We start from the raw sequence: 25913 nt of genomic DNA on the forward strand, positions 1-25913 counted from the left end.
AAATAAGGTGACTGCTTAAGACATGAAGACAGAAAAAGGAGTATTTGAATAGGACAGAGCAACAGAAAGCTTAGGAAAATATCAAGTGCTTAGCCATAAATAATCTGGCATTTCATATAGTGTCCATTTTTAGAGAAATGAAGTCAGCATAAGCCAGAAAAAAAATCAACTCTGTATTTTGTTAAAGCCAGGGATAATTTTCAGTCCCCTTGTGGTACAAACTCTATGAACATAAATTAAAGATATGAAATACTTGAGTTAAAAAGATCATTATTATGTACATATACAATGTACATTCTCTGATAAAAACATATAGCAGCCAGTATTTTTAGTGCAGGTAAGTACAACAGAGATTTACTGTATCATAAAGTCTTAAAAGCAAACCATATCTGAAATCTCTACTGTATGTTACTATTAAAGCAAAAAAGTGGAGGGTTGGCTTCCAAAAACTGTTAGATTTTTGTCACTAACTTAAGTAGGATCGAGATTTCACTCAAAAGGTTTAAAATGGAATGTCCCTAAACCTATATTTATACAGCTTGATATTAATTTTATTCAAGTATAGAAGCACAGACACAGCAAGGCAATTTGATTTAGAAATTATGTTCTTTTATAAGAGAGTAAAATTCTGAAGGACTTACTGCAATTTCAGTATTTACTTCATGTTTGCTGAACCTGTAAACAACCACATATGCAGAAACTCCTGCCACACAGAAAATCCGGCTTTCAGGACACCAGTACATCATCTGAACAGCAAAAGGATCTTCTTCCACAATCTCTGCTGTTGCTTTCCCTTCTCCCAGTTTCTGTTTTTCAAAGACCTTTGATGTTTTTAATTTGTACAACATCTGTAGAGTAACTGGAATATATTAAAACATATAAAAAATACTGACTAAACATGAAGCAAATCAGTTATAAAGTTCCTCTGTTCCCATTTTCTTTTCAGTTGTGGCATAACACAGAATCTTATGAAGGCCTAAGAGGAGAAGATGATGGGTATTATACAATACAGATATTATACTGGTACACAGTACTGGTAGGATATATATTTAATATTTCCAAAATGGATATTTGTCTGCGAAATACTTAGTAATTTCTGGGAGAGGATGTCAACAGTGTACGTTAACCACTATGTCCATAATTAGGCTTATACTCAATGTTATAGAGAGGCTCTGATAATGCTGCTATTTTCCTAATAAGATGTCATCTTTCCTAATAAGATTTCATTTGTCTGAGGTTATTGTCTTGCTAGAATGTAAAGACTATATGACACTTCAAGAGAAAACATCAGGAAAGTATTCTGGTGGCCCAGGCAACACAAAGGCTTTGTGAACAGGAGTTCTAAAATGTTTTGAATTTCTTGACTAATAAATTTCTTGACTAATAAATATATCTGTATTTATACCAGAAGCCTTTGTCAAGACTAGAACTCCACTGCAGTGAATTCCGGAGGTAAAGGCAGGATTATAATTAACCCCATTTTGTTTCATTGACATTCCTCCTTGTTTTTTACTACTTTTACATTAAATTATCAGTGGCATTAATTAATAACTGCATAAGGTCAGAAAAAGTCAGTCAGGCCCAGCACCTATAAAGGTGTATATACACATAAAGGCAAAGCTGTAACATACATTCATGTAATTGTGGTAGGTCAGTCTGGCTAGTTTGTGTAACAGGAGCAACAAAAAGATGGAAGAACGGTGTTGTAGTTCTGTAACCAGATGACGAACACAGCAAAATTACATTTTCATTTTGCAGTGCAGATATATCGCAGGAGTTTTATCACATAACATTTTTTATATTTTTAAAAGTTTTAGCGTATAAAACACTACCAAATTTTCACAAATTACAGCAAGTGCTTCTGTAATGAATACATAATTCTTCCTGCCTTCTGTGGCAGTGGAAGAGGCCTCAGGATGCCCTTAGTCCCAGTGGCAAATGTAGAGTGGCACTTCAAATCAGACATCATGGGTCCATGCATACTAGGATTGGAAGAATTACAGAATCACAGGGCACAAGTACAAGGCAAGACTCTCTATGCTTCTGTGAATTACTAGGTACCATCTGCACAAGGGCAAATAAGAAACAGCAATGGCTTTTGAGCAAAGATATATTTGGCAAATTGCTTCAGTGGCTTAGCAATTCCCTGTCTCACACAAATCTGTGTTTTCAGATACAAAATTAAATTATGTCTAAATGCAAAGTATTTTGTGCCTTCAAATACCAGTAGGATATTATGTTTGCTATGAAATCTCAAATGAAATTTGAACTCTATTAAAAAAGTTAAGACCTTGTAAATAATAAAACTCTGTAATAATTAAAACTTTGTAAATAAAAAGTTTGAAGTATGGCACCAGTAATGCAGTACATGGCCTGAAAAGTAGGAATAAGACCAGGACATCAGAGATGCACTGAAAGTACCATTACTGTTAAAGGGATTGTGAATATTCATGATCATCTAAGCTTTTACCTCTAAGAAATATGCCTATTGCAGCATGTACATACTGATTAGTGGGTTATGTTTATATTCCCTATGAGAAGATTTTTCCTTTTCCCATTCCTGCCAGAATTGTAGAAGAAATGACTAGCACACTGATTCCTGTGCAGTGTATACACTAAATGCTTTGGGGTCTTGCAACAGTCTGTATTGTTTCACCCTAATTTTAATGCCTGTGTTTGCACATTCTTGTCAAGAGCATAAGTATGTAATGAAATATTCACAAGACAAGGTCTAATGCCTCACGCTACTTCTCTAAATAAAAGTAATTGTCCTATTTTTGTTCATATTACAGCACTCTCAAACTTCTGTCTTTGCAGATAAGCTCCTGTTGACCTCATTAGAATTTTTTTCTTTTTGGTGCTCACCATAACTCGAAAATGCTGGAAGATGTAAACTCTAAGCAGCAGTATCTGTTTTTCCTCCACTTCCAAATAGACAAATTATATAATAAAAAAACAACTCGTAGTCATGTTCAGTTGACATGCCTATGTAAAATTCCTTTGTGAAATGAGGCTTTGGAAATCCTCATTTTCTCCTTGTCCATCCTGATGAGTGAAAATACTTGGTATTAGGCAAAAAGAGAAAAACCTGACAAAGTCATCTTGTAAACATTCCCCATATTTGGCTGGAAATGGTAGCAGTATTAATCATTACAATTCTGTGGCACAACGTGGAAGTAGCAAGTAGTTTAAGTATCTCATACTCCATGTTCTTGGCGATCATTACAGACTGGTTATTAGGGTCAAATTAAATCTCTCTATGCCTAACATTTCATACAGAAATTTCTTTCGCACTCGCTTTTCTTTAAGAGACTGATACCTCATAAAAGAGAGATTCTACCCAGACATCCCTGTACCACAGAAGAGACAGAATACAAGGCAAATCTACTGCAACTTTTGTGAAACACAGCCACATTATTTGAACCAGAATATTTCAGCTTTCAACCAAAATGTATGTATATTTTTAACAAATATATTTTACTAGTAAGTACCATATGTATTTTCTGTAAGGGAAAATGCTGGGTTTTGATATGTGTAGTTACAGCTAGAATGTATGGAACAAGTATTCTCTGAAGCTTTTTCCTGCTAGGATGAATGAAAATGCTTCCCAATTACTTCCTGGAACTTGAGACTGGACAAGAAAAGATTTACATCTTCTCCACCCTCGCCAGATTAGACATGTATTAAGATGTATTATTGTATTTTAATATTTTATTTTTACTTAGCCATAAAAAAGACTATATTGTATTCAGAATAGAAGAGACATGACAACTGGAACTGAATATTAGATCTAATTGAGCCCACTCTTTTACACACACAATAAGATTATGCTCTAGGGATTTTTTACCAACACTTCATCCTTCACATGTTTTGGTATGTTGGATCTGGAGTTTTTATTCCTCTTACAGACTTTCACTCTTTTCTCTCTAATATATCTCATTAGCAGTGTTTTTTTTTCCTAACTTAATAAAAATTTGCTTAATTTCACCTCATTATTCCTAATTATATCATACCAGGTATTACTACTCATACTGTTAAATATCATGTTATGTATCTCTGTGTGTGTGTGATTTGTCAGCATTAAATAAAAGCGAACTTTAGAAACTTACTGGCAGAAGCATCCCAAAACTTTACTGATCCATCTGCATGGCTTAAAAAAAAAAAAAAATTAAATGTGTTAAAACAAGATGCAATTCTAAAACATCTTCTACTTTCAGTGACTGATAAATATAAGCAGAAAAACTGTATTTTGCTCATGTGGTAGCTCTCTATACCTTACTGACAATATACAATGATATGCACACTAACTATAAGAAAATATTTTGTTATTAGTTTGATTAGGTTGATAAAATACTTTTTCATGCATTTCCTACAGAGAACTAAGCCTCCAGCGGATTTTAGGATCACAAGAGCAAGAAATTAATTCCCATACTACTAACAAGTTTAAGTTAAGCACTTCTGGCTTTGCAGTACGCCAACATCAAGCCTATGCACTCTAAAAACGCCATGTATAACAAACTTTGAAAAGACAGAGGGTAACTTCATTTTGCTTAATACCTTACAGCTGTGTTCTTTTTATCAACATAAAATCATCCCTGAAGTAAAGCTGGACAAAGGAGACATTTCTGTTTAAATTGAGAATAACCCCTTCATCACCTTATTGTTATTATTGCACACATCATAATCTTATTTTTAAAAACAGGTGTTAAGTATCACTGATAATAACAATTTATCAAATTGTTATAATCAGCATGGCTGAGACCAGAGGGAAACACGGAGTGCATCATAGCTGAATAGCTTCTGTTTTACAGCATGGCCTCTTGAAAATCCATCAGGCATTGCTCATGGGGCTCCTACTGCAATCTGAGCCTTTCTATCCCTTTTTGCTACGGGGCTGCCTCTCCATTCACAAGGTGAAATTCATCCCAGTGCACCACACCCACACTAATGCTGGGGTATTAAAATTAAAATTCAGAATTCCCAAACTGTTCCCAGGTACAAAGTCCCCAGAAGGCCAAAGGACAACAGCTGTAGAAGAACAGCTGCTCCCCTTTTTAGAGCTATTCTCTATGCCCTCCAAGGCCAGAATGTTCTCTTGCAATGGATTCTCCTTTCCAAAGACCCCACCTTCACAAGTGTATAGACTTGCTGTCTAACACTGGGGCCTCAAATGGTAATTCTTAATGGTAGTTCATCCCCGAGTACAAAGTTCTATTTTCTACAGCAAATGGGAATTTCTGTGGTGACTCTGCACAAGGGAAAAAACTACGTACCTCAGATGAAGAGGCCAGGATGTGCATACTCTCTGAAGGGTCAACTCTTATCTATAGCTAACCCACAATCAAAAGCTGTAGACACTAACATTTTAAAAGTGCCAACCCTCAGTTTCATTCTCACCCTGTAATAATGATTTCGGGATATGTTTGAGCTCCAAGGTTCCATGCTCCACCACTGATAGGCCACTCCTAAACAAACAACAAGAGAACAGAGATCATAACTAATTCTGATGAATCTTGCTTGGTTAATTTTTAAACTCAGGAGTAGACAACATCTTCCTCCAAAAAGTAATATAACTCATAAAAGGAAGAAAAATGCGTAGCATTCAAGGCTTTTAAAGTTTATTAACATTTTTATATTATCAATTAAGGCTTTTGAAACTTAATAACATTTTTATGTTATCAATTAAAGTTCTATGTTTTTAAAATACTTCTGCACAGCTAACACTCAACAATCCAAAATAGCAACTAGAGGAAGGAGTAACAAACAGTTCTGCTACTCTTTTCAGATTGCTTGACTCTTGGAGTTTCTATAGGACACTGAATAGACTGAGAATCTGTTCTGAGGATGAAGACGGTTGAAGAAGCTGGCCCAGAAACAAATATCTGAGCATGATACCATGAGATAGGAGATAAGGGAATGCAACTTTTACAGAACATATGAAATCATCATCTCTTCTCTGCCTTTTGTTTACTAGTGGCAAGACTCCTGTTTTCTTCCTTAGTCTAGGCTGGTAGAGCAAAATGCTCGTCTGTGCCTAAAGCTTGACATGTATGGATACAGGATACAAGATGTGGAGGATGACGTATGTGCAGAGTGGATGAGAATGCGTGCAGAGTATGAGTGGGTGGAAAAAAACTGCAAGCACAAACTGGTTATGTGGGTACATGGAGTGGATGCTTGTGGGTACAGAAATGGGTGGGTGGCAAATGAGTGGCCACCTACATTCAGAGTGTATATTTGTATGTGCATAAATAAAGCAATGGGACAAGAGAGTGTGCAATGAATACAGGTAGGTGGTGAAAAGTTTGGGAAACTATGTATATGAGGTAAGGATAGATAAGTAGACAAATTCAAATAAGAGAAAAAAATAGTTTCTGAAGTACTTTGCTGAATCAAGATCCAAAAGAAGTAGATAGGGCCCAGTTTCTCAGTTCATGGAAAACAAGGCAGCTCCAAGGAGAATACTTCCATTAATATGAATAGAAAACTGATGATGTCTGATTTGTTTACCCAATATTTTTTCTGATTTTTTTATTATGATGGATTAGTTATAGTCAAAACATAAACCAGATTAATACTTGAAATTTATAAAATAATTGCATTTCCTCTTTTTATTTCTGCAGCTTGTCCTATTTCTAAAAGCATTATGTTAAGACTTTGGTAGCTCAGTAAAATAATTATTAATATGCCTATTTAATAAAAATCTCACAGACATGCTGTCAACCCTCAACTTTCACTGAAGCTCTTCTGCTAATTTCTTTCAGTTATAATGTTTTCACTTTTTTCTTTGATAGAAATAACTTATCCATACAAATTTGAATTGTACACTGATGGTTTTCCTTTAACTCCAGCAGCCGAATGATTAAGTCCTATATAATGGTCCTTAATGGTTGTGCTTAAGTGATGGTGTTTCTGAGGGACAAATACCAGGCCGTAAGCATGCTGCTAAGCTGCTGGTTGGACCAGCTTGAAAGTGATTATTAAAGAAGTAAAATGAAAATAATTTGGTAAGATGTTACAAAAACATAGGTTGTACATCTAATTTCTTTGTTTAAAAAAAATACTGGTTTTGCTTACCTTATTGCTGTATCCTTGCTTTTTATGTTTTGCTCCTACAGAATAGAGTACAGGAATCAAATCTGGAGGACAGTCCGCAAAATATTCTGTGCAGGTAACAGGTGACTCATGAATGTCAATAGGATATGGATTTTCAAAGATTGGAAAACTAGTTAAGGAAGACAATTTATTAGAAGCACTGTGACATACTGAGCCATAGAAGAAACATATTCTTATATTAAAGTGTATAACAGAATCTAAGTAAAATACATTTTCCCTTATTTATTCAAACATATGTATTATTTTTAATGTCAATAATAATGTGTAGTTACTCAAATAAAGATATAAAAATTCCACTGCTGTGACAAGAATCCTCTTGTAACATAAATACCCATTCATGTGAATAGTTCCTAAGGCTGATAGGGCTACTTGTGTGAATGAGGATTAGGAACAAATCTTTCCCAACATCTCAAAATCTTATTTATACAGAAGTGACACATTTTCTAGAAGCTTCAGCTTCATGGATATGATATATACTATGACCTAAGAACTACTTATACAACTGTGGATTTTATATTGAGCAGCTTAGCTTATTTGGTAGACTACTGATTCTACAATGAACAATTGCAATAACAGATGAAGTTTTTCTCAGTTTATTTCTCACTTCCATCAGTTTGGACAGTCTGATAAGAAGGAAGGCCTCACTTCTGGCATATTACACAATGTTATTCACAATTCAAAAATGCAGGAAATTTGGTTCTGATTTCAGTTACATCCATTTTATATTGCTGAGAGGATTTGAATTATTCTTGAAAGTAAGTGAGATCAGAATATGAGTCACTTAAAATGTTTCAAGACATTAAGGGCAAAATCTGTTCCTAGTTATACCAGTGTGAATGTGGATGTACATTACTGGTAGTGTTGGAGGCAGAACAAAATAAATAAGAATTGGATTCTGCATTACATAATGTATAGTTCCTCTTTGATATGAACATTGATTCTGATGTGAAAGAACTATTTGTCATTTAAATGACCAACTGGATCATGAAATAATCCTGTAGATCCACTATAAATCAATGACATTATTTATTAAGATACTTAAGTGAATACTTAAGTGGTAGTCCCTGTGGAGTCCAGTGAAGTTAGGCATGCATATAAGTACTAGTTGAATTTGGTTTCCAAAACACACATTCAGGTCATAATTCAGCATGTGACCAAGTATTACTTAACTTCGATGTTGAGTGAATGTTTGAGAGCTATGCTGAAGGAACCGCAGATTTAGATTTGTTCCCAAACTTAAGAACAAATATTATCATAAGTTCCTGTTGATTAGCTGATCTTAGCTCTTAAGGTGGAGGTAAACATATAGAATGAATTACTACCAAGAGTGAATGATTTTGGCATTGCACGATAACATTTGGATTTTTATCATCATTTGCTGGACAGTTAAGATATATAAATAACTTCATATAAGGCTTCATACTTACTTGCTTTGTGTCAGGTCAACAACAATGAGATCTTTTTCCAAAAGCACAACTACAGCATAGGGTTCTTGAAATTCTGTAAGTGAAGAATCAATTATAAAAGACATGGAGTTCTTGTGTTAGTCATTTTAAACAAGCAAGTCACATTTATGTTCTCTAAACATTCACAGTATATTAAACAAAAGTTTTGAAGTACAAATCCTAGACATATCCACAAACTAGACGTATCCGCAAACTAGGGCCTGACAGGAGCTGAGAAATGGCTTTTGGGCACTATTGCTAATCAACATATCTGCAAACTAGGGCCAGATTAGAGCCAGACAGGAACTGAGAAATGATTTTTGGGCAGTATTGCTGATCAACATACGCAGCAGAAATAGAATTGGCATATTATAGCATGCCAGCATGATGGTATATTGAAAGTAAAAAAACAGAATATGAATAAGGTGTGTGTATCACTGCATTGCTGAATCCAATTATTATACAGAAAATGTATTTTTGTTGTCCAGTAGTAATACTTCTACTGTGTACAACTGTTCTTCAAAAACAGATTGCGAACAGCTGGTCCAGTCCACTTGATGATACACAATGCCCTCATTTCCAAAGTGATTCCAAAGGAATCCTGTAAGTCTGCCGTGTTCAATTCAGATACTGACACGCTCCTTCCTCCCGTACAAACTTCAGGAGATTATACAGTTTGGTTTTTTATTTAATGCTTTTTTCATTTATCAAAAATAAACAATTAAAATGACAAATAAATGCTTGCCTTGATGCACAGGGTGCATTAGTTTACATAAGACAAAAGTTACTTTAAAAAATACAAATGTGAAATTACGACCCTCTTTTCAACAGCAACAAACCATTCCAGCATGTGCAAGCTCAGAATACACTCTTCAGATGGCTGATGCCAAAAGGCTGAGTAAATTGACAGCAACTGATCTACCTTCCTTTCAGGCCAGCTACGAATGCACATCATTTGTGGCCTGTTTTTATACAAGGCTATGAATAACACAGGCTAAACCAAAATTTTTAAACGTTAGTATATGAGCAGGAGAAGGGGCTACAAAATCTTAGTTCTGGGAAGTGTCACTGTATTTGACACAGTTAAATGAAGGCGCAAACTAACTTTGATTATTGAACATTAAATTTCTGCATGACATTGAAACAAATATACATTTTATCTTTACTAAGTGTTATTAATATGTATTTGATTTAGCTACGTATATAAGATTTATTTTACTTTTCGGCTTGAGGGCTTAAAATGCTAAACTTTTAGTTTCTTTTTGACTTACAGCTTTTCTTAATTTACTTTCTGGATTTTTCTGTGAATGTACCTCAGAATATGGCAGCCCCACAATATGCAGCAGAACACTTCTAACAGTTCAATTCAGGTTGAATTGTAAGAACTTTTTTGCAGATAAGTGATAGTTTAATCTTCAATAATTTAGCAATCTGTAGATTTTCAGCCTCATGAAAAATGTCAGAAATATAAGCACATATGTTTGATTAATAGCAATATTTTCTTAAACTAGCCCATCTGTTTCAAGCTTATATCTGGAGATTTATGCATGCTTTATTGTCCACTCATTACTTGCTTCCTCTATTGAGAATGCAAACAAGTTCCAGTTATTTTCAGGGATGTGGTTTTCTTGAGATGGAGAGAACTGTGAGAATGGAAGTCCCTGAAGTGGAATTAAGGTATGAGAGAAGATGACTTCATTTATATTTTCCATAACTGTGTTTTGCTAAATAAACTCACCATTTGGATATGGGGTTTCACAAAGAGTTAAAAAATCAACTATAGGGTGATCCATTTCAAGAACTGTAATTGCTTTCCCATGCATGATTGTTAAACTTGGTCTTCGGCAAGCCTTATCATATGACAATCCACCAGAAAATATCACAAATGGTTCACTGTATTAAAAAAAGCAACACAGTAATTATAAGTTTACAAAGTATATACAAGTTCACATTATTGGTTTAGTACCTTTAAATAATAATGAATAGCTTTGCAAAAAGAAAGAGGGAAAGATTCTAAAAGGACTTTCACTCAGGAATGTAACATTGAGTTAATTAAAGAATTAAAACCATACCTGTTTTTACAGGTCTTGTACTCTACTTTAAGAATTGGTTTACAAGATTCAGGTTTTTTTCCATCTCTTTGAATTTTTCCTAAGGAAAGAAAGAAGATGAAAACTGTATTAAAACATCATGATAATAGAATTATCAAACTAAAACATACACATTGAAGCAACTGTATAAGCAGTAAGAGAATGGAACTTTAAAGCTACCGAATATGACGAGTATTAGCTCCTGTTTCCGTAAAATATGCATTTGTCTAAATTAATTGCATTTATTATGGCTTTATGTTTTTACCGTCACGTACATCTAAAGGACCATAGACCACCCTTCAAAGACATCTAAAAACCATGCAGGTTTCTGAAAAGGATGTCACTTAACTAATAATTAATGAATTTGACCAAACGTATACCTTTTTTCTGAACACATTATGACCATAAACAGCTTAATTTTTTCCTAAGTCATTCTTAGATTGACTCAATTCCTTTTGTTGACAAAATGTTACATGCTCTGGAGTGTAACTAGTTGAATGATAAAATTAAATGAAGCGTACAATTGAAATTCAGGGGTTCTTGGTTAATTATGGCTCAGTACTTTCTTCCAGTCAGAGAAAAGTCACTGGTAAACCAAAAAATTAACAATTTTGGTTTTGTTACTTTGGAAAGCCTATGCTTACTTTCGACAACAACCTGATTGGAGGATACAGTGTAGATAGAGCCAGACTGTTCTCAGAGGTGCACAGTGACATGATGGGAGGCAAAGGACTCAAGTTGCGACATGGGAAATTCCCATTAGATATTAGCAAAAAAATTTGTACCATGAGGGTCATTAAATACTGGAAGACGTCGCCCAGAGAGGTTGTGCAATTTGTTGTTGGAAGTGCTCTGAGCTAACTGATCTAATCAGGCCTGTTTTGAGCTGGGGGTTAGACTAGATGACCTCTGAGAGGTCCCTTCTGACATAAAGTACAATCCTGTGACTAAAAATTATAAAATAAAAGGAATTAGGAGATTTAAGAAAATGCTAAAACTTTTTGGGTCTACATAGATCTTGCCTTCCCCTTCTTTCTCCCTCTCCACCCAGTCAGGCTTCTTGGTAATGTATTGATTTGCAATAGGGTTAATATCTTTTAACCTCATTTATAGGAAGCAATGGCACATAAAGTCCCAGCCATAAAAGATACAGCCATTTCTTAATATGGCTCCTTTAAATTCTTCATTGCAGTGACTTGGGAAGCCTTGTATCATCTCTATAACAAGCAACACAGTACCTTGTACAAAATGTATTACTTCTTGTGAAAATTGCACATATGAGCCCATAAGTACAAAATATAAAAGAAAGAAATGTGAAAATCCCATAGCCTGAGGGTGTCAAAGACTAGCAGTAGACTATTAAGATGAATTGGATAAAAGAAGACATTAGAGCAATATTATCCAGTCAGAGGTATTTATGCTGCCGGGTTAAACCACAACGACACCAATTAAAAAAAAAAGTTTGATCAAAATTGCTCTCTGATTTTTATAATATTTTAGAGCTACTTTGCAGATTAAAATATTTATGCAAGAAGCAACTCTGGATCTGGGCTACAATAAAAAATGAAATAAACACAGATATTAGCAAACAGCATGGAGAATATTGTATTGCTTCTTAGTTATATATTTTAACTACCAAAATTACCATGTGGAATTGTGGTCTGGAATGGTCTGTTAGGACTTTTCAAGTTCCATAGGGTCAAGCTGCCATCAGAGTGACTGCACATGAACTGTTTCCCTTCATGATGCCAAGCAACAGAATGAATAGCCTACAGAAATGAAAGAAGAACTTGAGACTGAAATGGAATACAGTGTTTACGCTAATGATATTTTAATGTGTGACTTTGAATTATATTAATCTAATTGTATATCAACAGTTGGATGGTTCTTGTTTGTCCATTACCAGCACTTTTTAGTAACCAATGGCTGTAATCTACTGCTAGTCAAGCAAAAGAATTCATTATAAATGCTAACATATCACAAGAACGTAAGAAAGCTTGTACTGAATCTGACCAAAACTGAAACAACAAGGTATTAAGGTAAAAGTATAAGAACAAGGGACATACAGTGCAATCATAATATGTCTGATAGCTCTCCTTAGAAGTATTTCCTCTGGCAAACATACAGGGAATTCTGTGTGACAAGTTTTACAGGTAACATACAACACATGCAGCCTACCCCAGAGGACTATTTAGGAAAAGTAGAAATAGTACTCTGTTCTTGCATAATTTCCCCTCCCACATACTTAAGTTTCAAAGTAAGTACACAGAAATCTGGGATGTTTAATATAAAAACAAAACCACTAAAGTTACCAGGGTTGTTTCATTGATACAGGAAATTAACAAAACAATGATGTAAGACACTTTTTGGAACAGATAGTGCTTCAGAGAAGAGGAATACCACACTCCTATGTACACAATGCAAGTACCACATGATGAATGTTACGTATGCCAAAAAGCAACACTTCAAAAATTAATAGACCATTCTTAATATTTTGTGCATAATTAGTGGAACTGACTGAAAATATCCATAATTACATCAAACTAGCTGAAAGGATAATGGTGTAAGTCCTTCATTTTCACTGGTGCTAGAAACTAACAAAAGCCATTTTCTGGCAAAACAAACTATTGCTTCAGTGTATAACACAGTTTCTCACACACTCCCCTCAGAAGCACAAACTCATAGAATTTTTCCTTAAATCCATTTCCCTTCCAGAAATATTAGCTGCCAAATAGCAAAAACCACAATATGTTTTTATGTAAATGTAAATAAGAGAGACCTATTTTTGAATGCAGTTTAATAAATTTCCATTTTTGCAACCCAGGAAATGCTAAGGCCTTGCATGCACTTACAATTGCATATGGCCATTTACCTAATTTATTCAAATCACTTTAACATCATGCCTGGGTATTCATAAAATAGCATTGGAGTTGTTCATATCAATTTTGCTTAAGCTGACAAGAAATAAACCTACATGCTACTGGTCACTATTCAAAACTCCCTATTGGTGTTCCTCTTTTAATAAGTATATTGATTGTTATGGTTGGTAATGGCTCATGGTCTGGAGGGAATATCAGAAGAAACCAACGAAAAGGCCATGACCCTTTCCCAAAACTCTACTCAGCTCCTGAGGCTGGACAGCATAGCCACAAAGGGGCCTTTGCATTAAGATAACCCAGATGTTTTAACAGGAATCTGACATGCCTTGTATAAGAATGCTTTGCTAACACACTAGTAAGCTAGTCATGCTAATAAAGACTCAAGAAACGGAGCTGAACAAAGTGAACTCTAGATGTTCATCTTCGAGTAACATAATGGGTGTCGCTCAAACTTTTACCTACCAGAGGGGGGTTGGCACACAATTCCTCTTAAAGACCCAGAAGATACCAAACTATAACTGAAGCAACAGAAGACAACACAGAAAGATGGTTCATACAGAGTCCAATGCCTTTGCCTTCAGGTAGTAAGAACCTTAGATCTGTGGGGAGCGCTGCTTCACTTACACTGAAGGCATGCCTGTCCTCGTGCAAATTAATTCTGACATGAGCTCATTCATGCTTGCTATCATGCCAAATTTGAATCTGCTTTTGATGTGTTACCACACATAGAAACATTTCACATGGTTACAGTCGCTAACTGTGTCTAAGCAGGAGCTAGTAACTAGCAGCTGAAAATTGTACCAAGCTGCTTGTTAAAGTGCCTCTCAGCTGCTAGGTGCCACCTGCCAACATAAACCTCCTGTTGAGTGGAGCTGAGGCGGAATGCTCCTGTCACAGACAGTTGGCATAGCAGCAACTCAAACTCACCTGTTGAACTTTGCCCCAAAACAGGCAAGAAATACTTGGAATTGCTTTTGGAGGTCTCAACTGGGAGTCACAACTAATGCTGAAAGCCAGTACTGAGTAAGTCCCTAATTTTCTCTCTGCTAGAATATGTCTAGCATTCTGATCCACTTCGTTAGTATCCACACAAAAAAGGAGCAGTTATTTGCGTAGAACAGGAGTTCATCACAGTGAGTGACTCATGTGAATGTTCACACAGTGTATGCACATAAAGCATATCACTCCAGATGGGTATTTTTCTCCTTCTGCAATACCCAGTGGTTGCATATATATTCCATCTTCTCTCACACTCAGCATGTACTAAAATTAAGCATGCCCAGCATCATTTCAGTTTCTTCCCAACCACAAACCTCCTCCACTGAGAGAACTCATAGGGACTCTAGGACCACTTTTAACCATATTTTGAACAAGCACCATCCTCATCTCATCCTATTGCTTGAATCTTAAGAATCCTTTGTGTTAGTAGTACTGCAGGACCATTACAGCAAGGGCCACATCTGATTTGATACTTCCATAATGGCATAGTGCTTGATAAAGGTAGGGAGATGTCATTTGGCAAATGTCTCTGTGAATGCTGCAGCTTCATTTTGGAGATGTGTTCTAATGAAAGATGATGACTATGCTTCAGGAAGCTCTCAATGTATGTTGACACAACCTGTCAAACTTTTAAACAGTCTGTGTATGAAGACGGATGGTTTTTTGGGTCTGCCAACTATCAATAATATCTTGAGAATCCTTTGAAGGACCTGTCTTGTTTATGTGCTCTCTTTTTATACCAATCGATGGAAATAAACTTTTGAAGAAATTTATAAAAGAGCTTGCAAGGAAAGGTTTTTATAGAGGGCTATATGATATATAGAAGCATTGATTGAAAGGGCCTGAATATTTCATACATATCGCCACTGAGAAGATGACAATCATCATCACACAAAGAAACAAATTGGCAGCTGACATCTTGAAGAGCAGACGCAAGATTCTTTAGCAGCAGGTTCAAGTCCCATCCTGGGACCAGGTGTTTCACAAGCGAGAACATTTTAGTCTCTTGAGAAGCTTTGACACAGTAGAGAAGGAAACACAGAAACTCCTTGTATCAGGACTTGATAAACTGAGGTGGCCTCTAACCAGTCATCAGCAGGGCTAAGAGACTTTTAGCTCCTACTTTTAGCTCCAGTGAGTAAACCATAAGTATCAGAGAGAAGCTTTAAAGGGAAGATACAGGCTTATAAGAACACCAAGCAGAGAAGTTCCAGATAATGCAACTTGTACAGCCTTTTCTGTCCTTGGTGAGAAGCAATCTCATTTGAAATGAGCAGACATGTTTTATTTATGAAAGGTTCCCAGTCTTCAGACATGAGGTATAGCATGATGAAGATGGAGTATGGAATGCAGCTGTAAATACTGCAATTGCAGGTCTGTGAACAGGGGGCAGAGTCTTCAGCTCCACCACTTACAAGCTATTAGGTTGTCTCAGTAAGCTGTTTATTCCATGTGTGCGTGACATCAATCTGGATGGCAAGGAAAACGAATGGGCATACTTCTGCAAGTATTGGACAGATCCTGCTAATATTGTAGGAAACAATTCACCTCCCAGTCATAAGATTACCCATATTCTGAGAAGATGTCTGCAACATATGTTTCGTACCCATGTCTGCAAGTCTTATGTGATGTGAAGCACCACACTGGTATGACAATGCCATGCAGCCTAGAAAAGATAGGCAAGATTTCACAGTGGTGATGTCTGAGTGGACTGAGAACCATTATCTCTTGATGATCCTTTTGTTAGCCAACAGTTCAAGTGTGCAAATAAAGAGGACCTATTCCATCTGAGCTGAGTGTCCACTACTTCTAAGACCTGAATTAAAAAAAAACACTCAACATAGTGAAAAAATTGAATGGAAGAGACCTTTTAATAATGGTTCTCACTGACAATGAAATGAAAGCATTTCTTGTGGCTGTATGAGAAGCAATATCTTTAAATTAATGAGATACGAAACTATTCCTCCCTATAACAATTGAATGTCAGTAGACATAGTCCCCATCTTGAGCTTAAAAAGGAAGAATATTTAGATTTGTAAAGAGACAATCAGTTACCAGCTTCCTTTCCTCTTCTGTATCAAAAAATATCTGCTGTTAACTTCTCATTCCTGTGCTGCACAGTGACAGGTTCTACAGATCTGAATAACAACCGAAAGCCTCCTTCTTAACAGCTGGTCTGGGGAGACTGAAATCCAATGCTGTCAAGGGTAACACAGGAGAAATCCAGAAGAGGCTTGATCCTGGAAAGGATGAGTATTAGGATGGGATCTTGAGGGTGCGGGCATTTATTTTGAGTGACATTACCAAGTTGGACAGCTATCTGAAGAAGATTACAGAGAAGAAAGAACATGCCTTCATGATGAACACTCACAGTCCATCAAAGACAAGAAAATAAGCTGTTTCTCACAGTACACAGCAAGTGCTAATGGAGAAGCCTGGTACCAGGCGAATTTTTGATACTGAACAGAAGTATCTGCTCCACTGATAAGCCAGAAAAGATCATGCCATCCGACGATCCTTAAAAATGCCAAAAGAGGAAGTGGTGATTTAGATGAGATTTCCAGTTCTTTCACCATCAAATAGGGTGACTACGTTAGTTTCAAAACTGCTGCTAAAAAAAGCATAAATATAGTAATAAAAATGAGGCTGGGTTAATCTCATTTAGACCCCATTCAAAGAGGCACTTCAGTATTCAATGAAGATACAGAATATTTACAGTAATTTACATGAGACCTCACAGATACCCTGCAATTGCAACTGGCTGACCCAGCGCCAGAACAATGATACCGAAAGATTGGTCAGACATCATGGGGCACAGAGGCCTTGCATCAGTCCAGATAGAATGGTGAAGGGGAGCAGGAACAATGTTTTCTGGACTGTGATCTTAGGTGACCAATCTGTAAGAAGAGGCTTAGGTTTGAAAATTCGGGATGGTGCCAAATACCAAGTGGCACATGCCAAACTAATAATTTGTGACTCACAAAAGCTATATAACCCAGGATTTAAAAAGGAACCCTTTTTAGGGGCTCTGCTAGGGGAATCCTAGCAGATTTGGAGCATTATCAATCTGGAGCCTGAAAGTCTGGAATAAAGTACAATGACTAGTCACACAACCCTTTTAAAGTCAAAATAAGAATCTTGCAACCATTTCAGTAGACGATAGCAAGCCATCACAAGTTGCACAAAGTGGATGTCCTGGTTTCATCTGGGATAGAGTTAATTTTCTTCCTAATAGCTGGTATAGTGCTGTGGTTTGGATTTAGTATGAGAAGAATGTTGATAACACACTGATGTTTTAGTTGTTGCTAAGTAGTGCTTATACTCGTTGAGGACTTTTCAGCTTCCCACGCTCAGCCAGGTGCGCAAGAAGCTGGGAGGGAGCATAGCCAGGACAGCTGACCCAAACTGGCCAACGGGGTATTCCATACCATATGACGTCATGCTCAGTACATAAGCTGGGGGGAGTTGGCCGGGGGGCAATCACTGCTTGGGGACTGGCTGGGCATCAGTTGGCAGGTGGTGAGCAATTGCATCTTGCATCACTTGCTTTGTATATTCTATTATTATTATTATTATTATTATTATTATTATTATTATTACTGCTACTGCTACTGCTACTGCTACTGCTACTGCTACTGCTATTATTTTACTTCATTTCAATTATTAAACTGTTCTTATCTCAACCCATGAGTTTTCTTACTTTTACTCTCCTGATTCTCTCCCCTATCCCACTGGAGGTGGGGGGAGTAAGCGAGCAGCTGTTTAGTTGCTGGCTAGGGTTAAACCACGACAGCGGAGTAATGCCATGGCAAGTAACCACTGAGGAGGAAAGCACATGACTGATAAAAAGGCCAAAAAAAGTTCCTGAGGACAGTACTGAAAAATGTGGAACAACTAAATTGTATGAGAAATTTTCAACACCCAACCACTCTGTATCAACAAGCGGAAAAAAAAAAAGGAAACAGTATTACATAGATCCTGTTTTATGTAGTCTCATTCTGAGCACAAGAGAGGACAGTGAGTGAACAGACCCCTCCCAGGAGACCTGTAAAAGGAAAAAGTTGTCCAGCCTTAAGTAATAGAACAGGTGTAATTTCACAAGTGTATGCACAGGCAGACTGTCACTTAGAGACAATTTAGTGGGCATGTCTTGAGGCTTAAGTGCTGGCCTGTTTAAACTCCGAATTACCCTGTCCTTTAGAACATTTGCTTTGTGGATGCTCAGAATCTTAACTTTGAAGCTCAGTGTAGTGTTAACGTGTCTGTGAAGACAGGCCTGAAAGAGTGCAGAATTCAGATATATTCAGGTTACTTTTTAGAGTGAAAATAAATGTGTATACTCCTTACATGTAATAAGGTGGCAAGACAAAGAAGGAAAGAGAACTACAGGAAACCAATTACTGCCTGGATCACTTTAAAGAAAATGTCCTTTTCTACCTTCAGTTGTAGTTGCATTCACATTCATCCATGGTGAACTTTACAGAAGGGCTGGCAGAACAAAGTATGTTTTTCCCTAGGACTAGTACTAAAATCATAATAACTAGGAATATATCTATTTTTGAAACACCCTGTTTATTGATACAAGAACTGCATCTGTGGTTGATACAATCTGCTTAACAAACGGCAAGAGACAATTGTCTGATAAAACTACAAGAATACAATTTTGAAAAACTTTTCATCAAATCTTGAGTACTAGGTAATAGACCAATAGCCCTACAAAGTAATTTGTCTTTCATTCTAATTAATGTTTTAGTAATACTCAGTAAAGATAATTATATAATTCCTAATGTAGCTGTATCTCAGGTCAGCTCATTACTACACTCTGGAGTAGTGGATCCCTACACAGAAGCTGATGAACTTGTCAGAATCAAGGGGAAGAGAGTCCATGTCATAGTAGACTCATAAGAGCCTAATGCATTAGAACTAGAGATTTCAGGTTTTGATTTCTATTGTCAATAACTTGTTCAAAAGCATAGCACAAACATGCAGATAAACATCCATCTGCTTGATAAGACATAAGACAAACTGCTGAATCACAGTTTTTCTGAATTAATGGGAATTGCTTACCTCATCATAATAAGCTCTCAAATCAGCTCTTTTAGATCGTAAGTCCCAGAGTACAACAGTCCCATTTTCATAGCCTATCAATAGCTGGAGGAGGCAAACAGACACAATTATAGTTTCAGATGCAAAAGGTATACACAAATATTGAAGAACTTCATGGTTTTAAGAGATTTTAAAAAAATAAATAAGCACTATAAAAAGAAATGCCAAACTGATGTGCAAGATTGTAGTTTGCACTACACATAATACCCTGCTTTCAAATTATCTTTCAGTATAAATTACTCCTCATTACTGACAATTTAAGATCTGATATGGAAGAAAAAATGTGCTTTATACACCTTTTTTTCTTTGTTTGTTTTTTTCTGCAGCATTACGTGCCTGGACAGTCTCCACAATTGTATCTCTGCTGAGAAAATAAGACCGTCGCATGTGCCTGCCAGCTCTTACCTTCTTTGCCCCTGGTTGGAGGGAAAACTGTTTGACACTTAAATAACTTCAAGCCAAAGAATCACCAGATTAAACTCTCATTCAGCTACTTATATTCCTTTAATTTCTGCTTTTTATTGCTTTAAAACATTTTGAAGAACTCCCCCTGCAGAGAAGAAATTGCTTGTTTTCCTAGAAATTGAAAATAAATTAACTGGTATGCCAATTTTTACTTCTTCTAGAACTGGTATGTCATATCATCATACACACCTGAGAAATACCAGCAAAGAAGATTTGTCAAAAGAGGAAAGAGAACAAAAAAAGATGCTCAGGAGAAAAATAAGAATGAACACAATCCTTTCTCCTTGTCTCTATTGAAAAGAACTGAATTACTGATCTGGCACTGTACTGAGTACTCTTTATTTGAACACAGTTAATTTCAGATCTTATGGAAGATGTGAAGTCTAGCCTACTTAGGTGTCCTGGCAATTACTTCCCATAGAGTCTGTCTTCCTAAGAATCTATCCTGGACATGAAGACTGGGAATGATCAAACTGGCAGACTCACACATTTCTGCTACAGAATATTTTATACAACTGGCAGTGATAACTGCAGTTGTTCTTTGTCCATAAACACATGGATCACAGAATGCAAGCAAGAATTTACAGTTTCTATATTAAGAATTTAAGCAGAAGAATGACAAGACTATCTCTTAGTCTGTGAAACCTTACCAGCACCTTTGCTATCCCTCATTTTAGCTTGCATAAGTCATAAAATTGAAACTTGGCTGGACTGCTAAACAACACATCACTTTGTTTCCAAGTTAAATATAATTGATACATCAATACTGCTATAAAAGAGTCTGGGAATACTCTCAGTGCTACCAGATATGATTCTTTATATTTCCAGAATATTCATTATGTGGAGATGTATTACCTAATCTGGGAATGATTTATAGTTATTAATACCTGAATATGAACAATACCTGATTACTTAAGAATTCTGCTCCTGAAAAAAATTCAAACTGTCCTGGAGAAATTCCAGAATATTTATCATTTTTGCTTTGGATGGTCCATATGGGATTCTGTGGCAGAGTAAACGTGAAAAGACAACCTGTTGAGAAAGCATGCAGCTAACTGGATAGCACTTGTGTCAGGATGCCATATGGTATTCTGGAATAATAAACTGCCATTGAGAGAGTGAACAAAGAAGTGTCTTACTGCGATGGCTTTCGCTGGTAGTGCAGTGATCCTAAATGGAAGACAATTGTATATCCAGGAGTTAGTGATCCACATAGCAGTTAACCTGAGTAGGTGCAAGCCTGTGCTGTGCTATGTTGTGCTGCACATAGCACTTGGCTTTCAGGCCTGTGTTGTGCTGCACATATTTCTTGGGCACAAGATAAATTTAGCTGGCTAATTGTAAAGAAGCCTGTAGGCAGCTCCCACTTGGTAAGGGCAAGCACCTTTGTCTCCTTGTCTTTATCTTAATGTAAGGCAGTATGTTCTTAGGTGAATATCCTTTTGCCTGACAGTAGAAATGAATATATTTAAAAAAAAAAAATCTTTTAAGATCTCTAAAGACCAAAATGCTGGCAAACCTTTTAACAGAGGGGACCAGTACAGTGTGCTGTGCCCTTACTGGAGGTCCATCCAATGCTGCACAACTGGGGCTTCCCACCATCTGAGGGAATGTAAGATTATCTTCTTTTTCCTTTTCGTATTAACTCCAATAAATGGTATTTTAATCAATATGTTATGGAGTCTTAGTGCCTTCCTTACTGTCATCATAACAAGCACTTGCACCAGTGCATTACAGCTGGGTACCAAACCTCTTGAGTTCAGTTTGTATCTACCAGTATTATTTTCACCTCAGCTTTTCTACAAATATCTTCAGGAAACTGAAGGAATAGAAAAGTATTTAGTATGTGACCCTGTTTCATAATAAGCCTTTCTCCCTGGTGAAGCAGGTTTGCCTTTTGATTTTTATCACTCTCTTTTGCAAAGACATCACGCTCCAAGTCATTACTAAAAGGTATCAGAGACAGCATTTCACGTGATCTATTGCTGAAATGCTTATTGCACAACCGCACTACAGAATTGCAGGATACAAAGTGCTGTGATTGCAGGGAAGAAGTTGAAAGATAAACAGATTTGCTGCATAGCTGGGAATCTCTCTCTCTCTTTGCTCAGATGGTAGCCATGCTGCTAAATTACTAGTACAATGGTATGACAGACACTAAATTCAGAATTCCAACTGGGCGAATGGGATTAGTCTCATTGCCAGTATATTTATGACGCTCTGAACTCTGACCTGTCTGAACCACAGGAAACTCAAATATTCACACTCCTCTTGGCCATGGTAAGCACTTGAGACATCTATAGGACAAGCTCTATGTCTGTAATATTCAATGAGGTAAAAAATAGAACTTCCATAAAGGCAGTTGAAGAAGAAAACATACACAAAGAAGAAAAATATGTGTAAAAAGAGTCGAGGAAGTAAAAAACCAAAGATTTCTCTTCAACTTGTGTTTCTTGGCACTTTATTTAATTACTCATACTTAATTAGGATAAGAATCATGCAGAAGGCTGGACAGAATGTGAAGGAGGGAGGAGTCCTGGCAAGGTCTTCCTTGTCTAGTGGAGTTGCTCCACATTTTGACTTAACAAATCCTTCTTCATGAAATGCTTTTGATGATAGTGTTTTAGGGAGAGTTCTCCTTTACAATCAACTCATCGCATCCTGGTACATGCCAGCCAGCCCCTTACTTGTCCTGGTAGCACAAAACAGTTGGGAGAAAAAAAACAACACTGCCAAATGCACACTGTATTTAGGTGTTATTAAATCTCAGAAAACAGACTCGGAGATAGGAAGTTTAGTCCACCAGCTAATAGTTAATAACATTAAACCTTTTCCTATTAAGCTTTCTCCAGTTGCTGGGAAACTGCAGATCATTGCAGTTAATGTCTTTTCCTGTGTCAGCAAGAAAAATAATGTTTGCTACAGATCTGCCATTTACAAATGTCTGTGCACTTCAGTCTGTTCCTAATGCACACTTATTCATTGATTTGGCAGACACAGTTATATTTCATGGACTTAATCACTAGGTCCCCAAATTGTTCTTAAGTGACACATTAAATGCCCAAATTCTCTTTGTCGTCTGTCTTCCAGCCACAGCTTGCTAGATTCATAAAAGAGACTGTCTCCAAAATCTGCCTTGCTAGTTTGCCTGAAGGGCACTCTGGAAAAATGTTGAATGGCAGAAGTCTTCTGGAATAACATTCACTCTTTTGGCACAGAAAAACTGGTCATCAGTCACTGATATAGACTGGAACTTTTAGGAATTTAAAGAATTTTTAAAAGATGACTATACAGTCAGCACACACATTTCCCTGGCTTTCAAAAGAGATCTTATTATTGTCCTAGATTTGGAAAGTTTTATCTGTGTTTTAGGACTCTCAACAACTCAGTACCCATAGGAGAATGCTACTTATTTACTTCAGCGAAACATGCCCACATCTGTAAACAACTTTGTGATATCCCAGAGAAGGATATACCACTGGACCCTTGCAGAGTACAATACCATTGTACTTGTAGAGTACAAGAATATCTGTATTTTGAGCAATGATTATGACTGATTTGTACCCACTATTTAATTCCTGAAGCATAGGTAAAGAACACTTTCATCTGCTGCCCCCCGTGAAGTGATGCGAGGAGTCTGATTTCTCCCACCAACACCTCTTGGTGGTCTTTGGTTAACTTGAAGCTGAGGAGCTAAGCAGAGTATGTAGAACGATCTTGAAACAGCTCTATTACCCAAGAACAGCTCTACTAAATTAAACAAAAGGTCTACTTATCACAGTATATTGTACTTAAATGGCCAAGAGCAAATACCAAAGAACAATATGTGAGGAGGGCAAGTTGTTATACTCTCACATGTTCTCTCAGCCTAAGTAATTTTCTCATTCAAAGATAGCCAACTTCTCAACTAGACATGACTCCGTTTAACCTCATCTTTATTAACCTTTTAGGAAAATTCAGCAAACCTTTTCAGTAACCCCCAAATTGATTTCTCTTGTGTTAACTTCTCTAGTCTCCCTTGTGACCAATATACATTTTCAGCACCCACAGCACCATTTGGAAAAAATTTTATAGCTTCTACCCATTGCACGTTTGAAGAAGTACTTAACTGGCTTGTTTGGAATCTGAGTTTTGTCAGCTTTATTTGATATCCTTTTAATTTTTGTACTGAAAGGGGCTATGAACTGTTTCTATCCTCTTCATAACAATTGTGATTTTCAAACTTGGAATCACAATCAGCTCTTTTCCACACTGAATTGTGCTGTCTGACTTAGTTGTGTCTCATATAGAAAACCTTGCCCCTTCTCTGAACTTCTTTTAGCACAATTATGTTCTTTCTGAGATAGAAGGACAAAAATTGTACTTAGTATTCAGCAGGCAAGTCAACCATGCATTTATGCAATAGGCCTGTTTTTTGTTCTTTATTCTTCTCCAGATAATGCCTAATTTTGATTTTCTTTATTGGTCACTACTGAGCATTGAGCTGACATTTTCATTGAACTATCAATCATCACATTAAGTTCTTGATACCAAACAGTAGTGATCAGAGCAGACCGTTGTTTTATATGTAAAGTCAGAAATATTTTCCCCCACACATATCACTTTCCATCATTTACATTTCCATCATTTACACTGAATACTTACGGAAGACAGTATTTAACCTGCCATTTTACTGCTGAGTTTCTCAGCCTCCTGAAGTTCAGCAAACCTGATCACATCACTGCTTACTCTCTTTTCCAAGTTGTTTATGACTATGCTGAACAGCGAAAGTCCCAGAAGCTTTTTTTTTTCATTTTTCCTCATTCTGAAGAAAGATTGCTTTATCCTTCATTCTTTCAACCGAAGTTTAATGAGCCTTAGTTGAAAAATTTAGTTTAATTTTTTTCTCTGCTCTTGGATTTTTTGATCTGGAGCTATGTCTTTCGATTTAGTGCTTGGATCTACTCTTACATCTGTGTGTACCTTTTACTGATATCTTCCTGTAAACATCAAACACTATCAATTCCATATTCTGCAAATCTGCAAGTATTTTGTTAGCACTAATTTGTTCTTTACACCACTCTCAATCTATCAATGATATAAACACCTGCACTGGGATGGTTTCAGTATGGCTTACATTTTCTACTCTTTCTCTCCATAAATTTCCAATGTTTGTTTTTCATAGGGATCCATCTGATTTTGCTGTTGCTGTTGTTGTTAGTATGCTAGTACTTCATCAGTGCCCACATGTCTCCAATGTGCCTTCTCAGCAACAAGCAATTATATTTCCAAGCAAGTTCTCCTCTAACTCCCTTTCCTGAGACCTTTTCATCTTCTCTCTTTCTGCTGAAGTAAAAATATTTTAGGTTTCTGTTTGGACATGGTCCATGACATTCCTGTAAGAGATGTTCACTCACAGACCATTTTTTCTTTTAGTATCATATCCTTTTTCCCTACACTGTGTGCTTTAGGTAGGTCATCAACAGCTTGTGTTGTGGTCAGTGAATAAGAGTTATGCTTCATCAATAAACCTTTATTTTTATCAGGTATTTTGCCATAGGTAGTTAAAGAGCATTTCTTGATGGCTTCTGGTTTGAGGCTAAAACACTATGCTTCATAGCATTTAATTATTTTATTTGCTGTATGCTAAATTGCTTGATTTATTGTGATTCTTCCAAAAAGGCTTAGAGATCCAATCTAACTTGTTGGAGGGCTAGCTGGCAAGTACATCATTTGCACATAGTTCACCTTGCAATATGGATAAGCCCAAGGACGGATAATGCAAATGAAATTCAGATGCAGTCATCACTGTTTTTCTAGGTACCCATATTAAT

At 36.5% G+C, this 25913-nt stretch overlaps 1 protein-coding gene across 3 annotated transcripts in view; it reads right to left on the reverse strand.

Moving 5' to 3' along the window:
* STXBP5L (syntaxin binding protein 5L) overlaps positions 1-25913 on the reverse strand; it is a 207360-nt gene that overhangs the window by 71516 nt on the left and 109931 nt on the right. For all 3 annotated transcript variants that reach the window (XM_075166333.1, XM_075166324.1, XM_075166315.1), the window contains exons 7-15: positions 19597-19680; positions 12297-12420; positions 10634-10712; positions 10300-10454; positions 8544-8616; positions 7078-7225; positions 5398-5465; positions 4110-4150; positions 642-859 (exon numbers count right to left, since the gene is read on the reverse strand). In XM_075166333.1, coding sequence (XP_075022434.1) covers positions 642-859; positions 4110-4150; positions 5398-5465; positions 7078-7225; positions 8544-8616; positions 10300-10454; positions 10634-10712; positions 12297-12420; positions 19597-19680 — 990 coding nt within the window. The remainder of the gene's footprint in view (positions 1-641; positions 860-4109; positions 4151-5397; positions 5466-7077; positions 7226-8543; positions 8617-10299; positions 10455-10633; positions 10713-12296; positions 12421-19596; positions 19681-25913) is intronic.

Source organism: Calonectris borealis, chromosome 1 (genome assembly GCF_964195595.1).
Source record: "Calonectris borealis chromosome 1, bCalBor7.hap1.2, whole genome shotgun sequence".
NCBI lineage: Eukaryota > Metazoa > Chordata > Aves > Procellariiformes > Procellariidae > Calonectris > Calonectris borealis.